Source organism: Antechinus flavipes, chromosome 4 (assembly GCF_016432865.1).
Source record: "Antechinus flavipes isolate AdamAnt ecotype Samford, QLD, Australia chromosome 4, AdamAnt_v2, whole genome shotgun sequence".
In the NCBI taxonomy this organism is placed as follows: Eukaryota; Metazoa; Chordata; class Mammalia; order Dasyuromorphia; family Dasyuridae; genus Antechinus; species Antechinus flavipes.
Window position 1 is genome coordinate 187,958,830 of NC_067401.1, and position 9,629 is coordinate 187,968,458.

General features: G+C 39.0%; 1 protein-coding gene and 2 non-coding genes across 3 annotated transcripts; all 3 read left to right on the forward strand.

Annotated features, from left to right (window-relative positions):
- The first annotated feature begins 1,878 nt into the window (after nucleotides 1-1,878).
- Nucleotides 1,879-9,143, forward strand: RACK1 (receptor for activated C kinase 1). Its single transcript, XM_051996064.1, has 8 exons — nucleotides 1,879-2,098; nucleotides 5,063-5,234; nucleotides 6,205-6,352; nucleotides 6,590-6,685; nucleotides 7,440-7,550; nucleotides 7,918-8,058; nucleotides 8,518-8,628; nucleotides 9,018-9,143. The coding sequence occupies exons 1-8, from the start codon at nucleotides 1,990-1,992 to the stop codon at nucleotides 9,081-9,083; spliced, it is 954 nt and encodes a 317-aa protein (XP_051852024.1). The 5' UTR covers nucleotides 1,879-1,989; the 3' UTR covers nucleotides 9,084-9,143.
- On the forward strand, nucleotides 3,377-3,443 carry LOC127563610 (small nucleolar RNA SNORD95). Its single transcript, XR_007954052.1, has one exon. It is a non-coding gene; the product is annotated as a small nucleolar RNA SNORD95 (small nucleolar RNA).
- LOC127563609 (small nucleolar RNA SNORD95) lies at nucleotides 8,128-8,196 on the forward strand. Its single transcript, XR_007954051.1, has one exon. It is a non-coding gene; the product is annotated as a small nucleolar RNA SNORD95 (small nucleolar RNA).
- Nucleotides 9,144-9,629: the final 486 nt, after the last annotated feature.

The following is a 9,629-nucleotide window of genomic DNA, read 5'->3' on the forward strand; positions in this document are numbered from 1 at the left end:
ATTTATTCAACAAAGAAAATAATAGAGTGGGAACACCCTTTGGAGAGAGGGAAGGATAAATTTTTAAAAACTGATCTATTTTCCTATCTGAAGACTCAAGTTGAGCAAAAGAGAATTATCAATTCAAATTTTTACACCTTCCCGAGACCATTAAAAAACTGAGACTTTGATTTTCCTGGGCAACAAATTAATAATAACTTGGTTGCAGCTTTGATAAGTTGCATGACCTAGTGGTCATGGTCATTTTCTTACCCCTTGTTTTGGTTAGATTTAAAGGAAAACCATGTTCTCTAAAAGAGAGGACAAAAGTAGCTGAGTAATAATAGTGACCACCAAAGGCTCTCAAAACAATATATACTTTTCTCAACCCTCAATGCTAGGTTCTCTCCCTCTCTCTGTATGTGTGCATTTATGGGTATAAAAGCACATCTATATACAAGCACACCTATATACATAGGAACATACAGATATACATGTACTATATATGTAATTTGGTGCTCTCCTACACATAACACATACAATTGAGGGAATCTGGTGAGTACCTGAGTTGAGCTTTGGAGGAAGATAGGGATTTCAAGAGGTGAAGGTGAGGAGAGAATGAAGGATTATAAAATGTACTTGGGCAATGATAAAATGTGTATGGGAAAAAGCAAGGCAGTCAATCTATCTGAGACACTGAATGGATAAGAGAAAATAATGCATAAATCAATCAGTTTGGAAGGATAAATTGGAATCAGATTATGAAGGACTTTGATTGCCAAGGAAGAATTTGTATTTTATCTTAGACACAATTGAGCCCAGTGAAGCTTGTTGAACAGGAGATGTAAGTCACATGGTCAGAGCCATGTTTTTGAAACGTCGGTTTTGTAGTTATGTGGAAGAAAGATTGGAAATAGGAAGAGATACAGGGAACTTAAATTCTTTTGGGTGTTATTAAGAGAAAAGAAAAAAAATTGATTTAATTTTTCTGGCCAGTCTTGCTCTCAAATCAACCAGCATTTTAAAGTACATCATTAAAGTGGGTATAATATTCCATACTCAGCATTAGAAACGGGTGCTGAGAATATATATAAGTAAAAGACCCTTCCTGATCCTCAAGAGGGAAATTAAAAGGGAAAAAAAAATTCTGGAAACTAAATTATTTCTCTATTCTTAATGACAGCTGGAGGACGAATAAAGGGCAGATGATATTTGTGATGCAACCATATCCCAAAAAGGATAATTGAAACATTTTTTAAAGCATGTTTCAGAAAGAAACAGAAAAATGCAGAGGTGGTAATTGAAAATAAAGTATTGCCTTATACATTTTTAAACAGTATTAAAATGATTCATTTTAATACAATCTTCCTCATATGCTTTATTTTCTATTAGAAATGCTCCTATTTTTGGTCGAGGTGCTTTGCCAAGGAGAGGATGGGTAGCAGAGAACCAGAGAAGTAAGTGGCTAGCGAAGGATGTAACTAACACAAGATGCTGAAAGCATTCTCAATCTCAAAGGACCTCAGATTGTACAATACAGATACATAGCGAAGGAGAGCAAGAACACATGTTCCAGGCTCACTTTGCAGTACAATTTTCCCTTCTTGACTTTCTCTTTGTGGATCACTATTCTAGTTTTGCAGTCGAAGGATATGGTAAAATAGCAAGGAACACATATAAACACTAAAGACACCAAGGAAAAGAACGAGGACATAACGCTACGCAGCTCCGCTGAAGAAGACGTCATGACGCACGTTCGTTTTGCCGCGCTCCGCCAACCCCCTTTCGCCTACTGCCTGTGGACAATACCGCCGCCATTTCGTACGGAAACGTGTTGCGTCAGATCACCATTTTAAACCGGATCCGGGAACTTCGGGTATATCCGATTCCGGCCGGAAGCTGTTCTCTCTTTTCTTGCTGGCCTGCTGCGTGGAGGAGAGTTGGCTACTCTCTCTCCGTGCAATCTGGATCCATCCTTCTTTCTGGAGCGATCCCCGAGGTCAAGTCGTCATGACTGAACAGATGACCCTTCGGGGTACCCTTAAAGGCCACAATGGCTGGGTGACCCAGATCGCCACGACTCCTCAGTTCCCAGACATGATCCTGTCAGCCTCCCGAGGTACCGCGCCCGGATCACGCCTGCGAGGGGCGGGGGGAAGGTTAGGAGAGACTGTCTCACTGACCAGGGAAGATGGGAGAGGCGAATGCTGGAGGAAGAACCGCAGGGTTCGGGAACGTGGAAGAGCACTTGTAATGAACGGTTAACTCGGCCCTGGTTGACGCGGCAAAAGCTCCAGCGTGGGGGTGGTGGCGGGACGAAAGTGGAGGGAGAGAGGGAGGGAAGAGAGTACTTTGGGAAAGAGCACATTACTGGATGAAGCTAATCCTAAGGGAGAGGGGAGCCCAGTCCTTGTGTAAGGGATGGGGCGAATAATAGTGCCCATAAAATTGCCTCGGGGGGGAAAAATGCCAGTATGGCGAGTGGTGAGGTTTTTTTAAAGCATTCTCTTAGGATACTGGAATGGATGGAAAGGGACTGTGCTCTTGCATGTTGGTTGCAGGGGCCGATAGGTGACGAAGTGGATTACCTGCCATAGAGTCAGTAGAATAAGAGTTCGAATCTGGCCTTGGACATTTATAAAAGAAAGTTGGTGGTTTGATGGTTTTTCGACCCGGCTTAGGGTTGTAGAAAGGGTAGTGCGCCCATGTTTACTGAAAAGAAGGGAGGCAGAATTAGTCTCATTCAAGGAATGCCAAGCCGAGTGTCCTGATTTGAGGACCTACTTTTTTTCCCTTTGAAACCCAAGCCCCATTTTATGATACTGGGCCCACCCCCACTTTGACACCCTTCCCTCACCACACACTTCTTTCCAAAGGCAAGAATCTCTGAATGGAGTGTGTGAATCCCGATCTTTGGATTCCCCTTGTTTCTAGAGATTTGGGTCTTGGATTTTCATTTTAATAAAAACCAGGCTTTATTTCTAACTGTGTCTGGGCCTGTTTCTGTAGTTTGGAAGTAATTGAACTAAGATCTCTGAGCTTCCTTCCAGCTTTATCATTAGAATGTGTTTTAGGGTACTATTTTTATTAATGGGGCTCCAACATAGACCACTACCGAATTTCTAGTGTTATTACTTGACTTTGTGCATTTAATCTTGTTCTCATTTGTATACCTGATATATACCAAGATAACTTGATTGTCATCTTTATGTGTCCAGGACCTAGAACTTAACTTAATTTTTTTTAGACTTTTGCTAGGGGAATAGTTTAAGACAAAGATTTGTAAAGACAGCAAGTAATTTTAGGAATGAGGAAGACCTTGGGTGTGGGGGGGGAGGAATGGGAGAAGAGCAGAGGAGGTTGGTTGTCTTTCAGGGAAGTGTTCTGGGGCCAGAGAGAAGCAATGATGATTCTAACATGCCATCTGATTGCTTGTGCTGAATACAGAGGCTGTTTCTGAGCTTCTGCCTTGTCCTGTTACTATCCTGATGAACTAATTTTTAATTCACCTAGTTTTAATTAACTTCTATTTAGTGCCAGGCACTTTTCTGAGTTTTGGAGATATGAAAAGGGCTAGTTCTAAAAGGGTTGGATAGTTTTGCCAGGCCTGGCATTATGTAGTGATTTCATGAAGTGCTCTTGTCAAATCCAAGTACTGGATAAACAATTTTCCTTTGGAATATTGTGATATATTGAAAAGTGTTATGGATGGGAGTGAGGAGACCTATCTGGTTCTAATTGTTCTGTAACCTTGGTTAAATCACTTAACCTCCTAATTTAACTTAAACCTCTTTGGGGCTAAAAACTATAGGAAAATCCATTTTTTCCATGCCTAAAATGAGATTATTGGGGACTTAATTGTATGTGAACAATGCCAAGTCTCTTCTCCAATGTTATCAGAATTAATTGCAATTAATGACTATATACCTGAAGCCATTTTTGTGTTTGGGTCACTGCTAAGCTTAGATCAGTGGGTCTTTTTAAAGAATTTGCAATTGATCCCGGGTTATTTCTATCTTCTGAATCCAATTCTCCCTGTGCAACAAGAGAACTGTTTGGTTCTGCACACATATATTGTATCTATACTGTGACAGTCAACATGTATAGGAGTCGGGGAAGGGGTATGGGGAGGGAGGGGAAAAAAAAAGAATTGGCAATTAAGTCAAGCTTTTAGAGAAGATCTAAGACTTAGAAAGTACAAAGAATGTTTAGGAAATAATATAGTCCAGGTTTGGGGGACATATATTAAGGAGTGTGAGACTGAAATGGTAGATGAAATAATACATTATGAATTCTAGGCAAAGGAATTTGACTAATTGGCTGGCCGGAGATTGGAAACAGTCCAGTGTGGTAAGAAGGGGGATTCAAGAGAGTATAGGTTTGGGGGTGAGTGATGCTATTCAAGCTTCTAATCTATGCTATTAACCTTTTGAACCCCAAACATTAAAATGGGTGTTGCAGAAATTGCTTGAAATCCAGTTGAAGCCAAAGTTTATGTGAAGTAATGAAAAATATAAAGTACTTAATTGAGTTATGATCTATTGACTTATAGCATTTGATGGGTTTTTTCCCCGAGACGCATGGTTTTTACATTTGTTTTTATGAGATTTTGAATTCCAAATTTTCTCCCCTCTGTCACCTCCTTCTACCTAAGACAGCAAACAATAGATTATACATGTATAATCATGTTAAACATATTAGTTATGTTGTGAAAGAAGAATCAGAACAAAAAGGAGAACCTAAAAGGGGGAGGGGGAGAGAGAAAATAGTATGCCATAGTTCTTTCTCTGGATTGTATAGCACATTCCATCATGATGAGTTTGTCATTTGGGTTTTAGAGAAAAAAGATAAATTGGGTAGGTAGAAAGCTTGAATGAATAAAGGGTGAGGGCAAGTTTCTTAGAACAAGTACCATGAGGACAAGGAGAGTCTGTATTCTCTAAAAATGCAGATAGATGTTATGAGTTGATCTCAAATTATAGATAGTTTGAGCAATAAGAAAATTAAAAGCATTTTAGAATCAAACTAATATTTACCCAACTGGTAAATATTTTTTTCTCTTCATTTGTTCCCTCCTATCCAGATAAGACCATTATCATGTGGAAGCTAACCAGAGATGAAACAAATTATGGGATCCCTCAGCGTGCCCTCAGAGGTCACTCACATTTTGTTAGTGATGTGGTCATTTCCTCCGATGGCCAGTTTGCACTCTCGGGCTCCTGGGATGGTACACTAAGACTGTGGGATCTCACAACGTAAGTACCTAGTTGAATGGCTATCTCTTAGGATAGATATTAAACCTGTGACTTTAGGTGATTTGAAGAGGGGAGAATTACAAATACTAGCTATGTGACCCTGATTGCCTCAGTTCCTCATCTGTAAATGAGCTGGAAAAGGAAATGGCAAACTACTCCATTGTCTTTGCCATGAATATCCCCAATGGAGTCACAGTTGGACACAACTGAAATGACAGAACAATGACATAAAATTGGTGTGTGTTGTAGGTGGCAAGATAATGGTAGTTTGAACCAAGGAAGAATAATCCTTGGGGATATTGAGTAAGAATAAAAGACAAACCAGAAAAAAAAACACAATAGTTTTATTTCTCATTTGAATTGGAACATTAGTTTTTATAAGGCCTAGATAGTTAAAGAAGTAGCCTGGATCAAACCAAACACATGGTAGCAGAGGGAATTGTTCGAAGGTCAAGAGACTTTGTCTTGAAAAGAGCTCATGATATCCCAGTGATGAATGTATGACATTGTCAGCTGATCTTCTTGGAGACTGAAGACAAGTCCTGCAATTCTGATGGGACCTTCAAAACTATAGGCATAGATTTTTTACAGTAAGACTTGATAGTATTCTTTCAAATCCCCTTCCCCCCACCACCACCCCACCCCCGCTTTATAACAAAGAAATTTAGGTGAAACAAAGTGACATCATCTGACACTGTATATATAAGATTTTGTACCTGTATTTTCCCTGTGCTTCCTTCATTCCCCAAATCTAGGGGGAAAGAAGGTATTTCATTGTGTTCTGAGACTAGTATTAGTCAGTGGGCCCAGATTTTCAACAAGGCATTCTGGCTAGCCTTATAAAGAAGGAACCATTTTTCCTGGTAGATTATAAAGATAACAGAAGGTCATTATAAAAGAAGGATGTGGGAAATTGTCTTGGGAGAAAGGGACTTCATGTGTTTTAGAGGAATACTGTTTTCTCATCTAGTGGCACCACCACCCGGCGTTTTGTTGGTCACACCAAGGATGTGCTGAGTGTAGCCTTCTCTTCAGACAATCGCCAGATTGTCTCTGGTTCCCGGGATAAGACTATCAAGCTGTGGAATACCCTGGGTGTCTGTAAATACACTGTGCAGGTAAAAAATCAGTACAGGATTTGTGTTAGGGTAAAAGACTTTGGGATTTATTGTACAGTAAGGTTAATTTCCCACTGTGATGCATGTATAGCTAGGGCAGGATGTATTTTTTCATCTAGTCTAAATTCTTTTGAGCCAACTAGAGTTGGAAACATAAGGCAATAGAACCACAGCCTTAGAACTGAGGACAGGAATAAGAATAATTGTGTCTAATTTCCCCTTTTGAATATTCCACAGGATGAGAGCCACTCAGAGTGGGTGTCTTGTGTCCGTTTTTCACCCAATAGCAGCAATCCTATCATTGTTTCCTGTGGCTGGGACAAATTGGTCAAGGTAAAAGTGATCAAGCTGCATCTACTAAAATTATTCTTAATCTGCTCCTGACTGGTGGTTTTTCTATATTTGGCAGTTAAAATTGTATGACTTTGATTAGTTCAAGTAGGCATGGCTAGAGATACTTTGTTGGTTATTTTAAGTTTGTTCAATTATCCAGTCATTGGCTACCAATTTTGTTTCATCTTATGGTTACTAGAGAAATTAGAGCTGTGACTATATTTACAGAAATTTTGTTCCAAAATCATGGGACTCAGTTCTGCAAACTGGTTATTTTCTGAACACTCCTAATACTTTTCATGGCTTCTTATTTAATCAAATTGGTAGGTGGGAGGTAAAATAACTCAAAATTAGGAAATATTCCCTAATAATTAAGTGGTTCTTATTTATATATTGAGCATCTAACAAAACTATGAAATTCAAAAGCCTGGTTACATTTTCAACTGTACTTTGTGGCCTAAATTAGCAAGTAACAATTTATCTGGTTGTTGGTTTTTTAAAGTTACCTGTTAAGGGGGGAAAAACAATCTGCTGCAAATGACTGATAGATTTTAAAGAGTACAAGTTTGTATCAAACTGCAGGCAATGTTGTGTCTGAGGAAGACAGATCCATTCTAAGTTGTTTCAATTGAATTTTCATTGTTGGACTCTGATTATCAGCCAGGAAAACTGAAAAATTGTGAATTGATTGTATGAATTGTCTATGCAGAGCAGATCCCTCTCTCTGAAACTTTTTCCTCTTTTGTATCTCTAGGTTTGGAACTTGGCCAACTGCAAACTGAAGACAAACCACATTGGCCACACAGGTTACCTAAACACAGTTACAGTTTCTCCTGATGGTTCTCTTTGTGCCTCTGGAGGGAAGGTATGGGAAATTAGAGGACCTTCATCCAAAAAACTGCCCAAGAGTTAAATATTAAAAAATCTTAGTTTGTGGTAATTGAGTTTCATGAGTCTTAATCTGAAAGGGATTCAGTTATTCTTGATGGAAACCAGTGCAGTAGAGTAGGGGCTGCTAGAAATGTAGATTCAATTTCAGTTACCACTACCTGTATGATTTTTTGATAGATCATTTAACCTCTTGGGATTTCTATCCTGGCTCCTTCAGCTTCTATAGGAAATTAAAGGAATTAAAGATTCACAGGCAGTCCTAGAGGAAGGGAAACTTGAATGAGTTGGGCTGGTTTTAAAGAAACGAACTGTATGGGAATATTTTTGATTTCTCTTTGTAGGATGGTCAGGCCATGCTGTGGGACCTTAATGAGGGTAAGCACCTCTATACTCTGGATGGTGGTGATATAATAAATGCCCTCTGCTTCAGCCCCAATCGCTACTGGCTCTGTGCTGCCACTGGGCCCAGCATTAAGATCTGGGTGAGTGAATGGATTTTATATTGTCTAGATTTCAGAGAAATGTTAATGAAAGGGGTCAAAGGCCATGGGAGAGCTGTGATGAACCCCAACATGCCATCTGAGTAATGCTGCTGAAAACCAGAGGCTGTTTCTGAGCTATCTTCTGGCACCCCAAGGTCTGAAATTAGAGAAAGCTGGGATGTTCCTAAACTGGTGGAGAGTATATAACTTTAAGTATATGTCTTATGTCATCTATCCTATATTTTTGTTAAAGGAAAAAAGAACATGAAGTGTCTTATGAAATAGTTTGATAGTTGGTAGACTGAGTCTGTCCTCACACACCTTGATATTGCCAAGGGCTGTAAATTGGGGATAATATCTAGCTTGACATGGTTGTGAAAATCAAATGAAATAAATAAGAATAAAGGGGGGAAAATGTATGTGTGTGTGTGGTATAATTCTAGTTGTTGTGAATTTCAGGACCTCGAGGGCAAAATCATTGTGGATGAGCTTAAACAAGAAGTGATCAGCACCAGCAGCAAGGCTGAGCCTCCCCAGTGCACTTCCTTAGCCTGGTCTGCTGATGGCCAGGTAAATCTTTATCCTGTCCTCCCTGACAGCTGATTGTCTCAAGGAAACCTTGGACCCTTCTTAGATAAACTCTCTCTGGGTTTGAGTGAATTTCTTGGATTGGATTAACATTCCATTTTAGGAGATAATATGCAAGTAGGAAAAATTCCACGTGGGGTGTATATATGTTTCCAAATTTCCAAGGGATGACATTAGCAAATGTGGTTAGAGAAAGGCTTCTTACTCTATAAAAGAGGAGGATTGCATTCTGGGCATGAAGATAATAAGGAATTTCTGATCTTGTGATTCTTTGGAAGTACTGTCATTGTTAAGAAATGGTGAAAGGGAAAGGTCATTTTATCTTGGAATTTATGTAGTTGTGACAAATTACATTTGTCTTCTTCTTGCAGACTCTCTTTGCTGGATACACAGACAACTTGGTACGGGTGTGGCAAGTGACCATTGGCACTCGGTAAAAGGGTCAATCGTAACTTGATATTTTGAAATAAAGACATTAATTTTTGCCTTCAAAAAAATGAAGTTGTTATTTCTTTGATTGGTTCTTCTGGTTTCTCGAAGGGTAATTTCCTCATTTTCTCAAGATAATTTTTTTTTTAAGCCTAAAATCTGGCAAGTGACTTTTGAGGACAGATTCCTAACTAAAAGCAAAGAAGATTGGGATTATTAAGAGAAAAAGTCTATGGATTTTTGTGGCAGAATCACTGGCTAATTGTAGTCATGGGAATAGAAAGAGCAGTCTTTTTAGTATGTGGGAAGTCGATCTTGATGCTAAAAAGTTATTTTTCTATTTGGGAACATGGTACTATTTTAGATAACCCTCCAGTAGCTCTTTTCCATCCTAGAGTGAACATAACATAAAATTATTTCTGTAATTATTACACAACAGGAAAGGGATTATCAACAATCTTTTCTACATTTAAACTATTCAGTGATGGTATAAGAATAAATGTATAATTTGAAATGAAACATATAGGATGAGTTAATAAGCACCCAATTGTAGT

Bases quoted from the DNA above. Each gene is read 5' to 3' on its own strand.
- RACK1 (XM_051996064.1), top strand. From the start codon at position 1,990: ATGACTGAACAGATGACCCTTCGGGGTACCCTTAAAGGCCACAATGGC. The intron at 5,235-6,204 runs GTAAGTACCTAG...TTTCTCATCTAG, and splicing joins AGACTGTGGGATCTCACAAC to TGGCACCACCACCCGGCGTT. The intron at 8,629-9,017 runs GTAAATCTTTAT...TTCTTCTTGCAG, and splicing joins CCTGGTCTGCTGATGGCCAG to ACTCTCTTTGCTGGATACAC.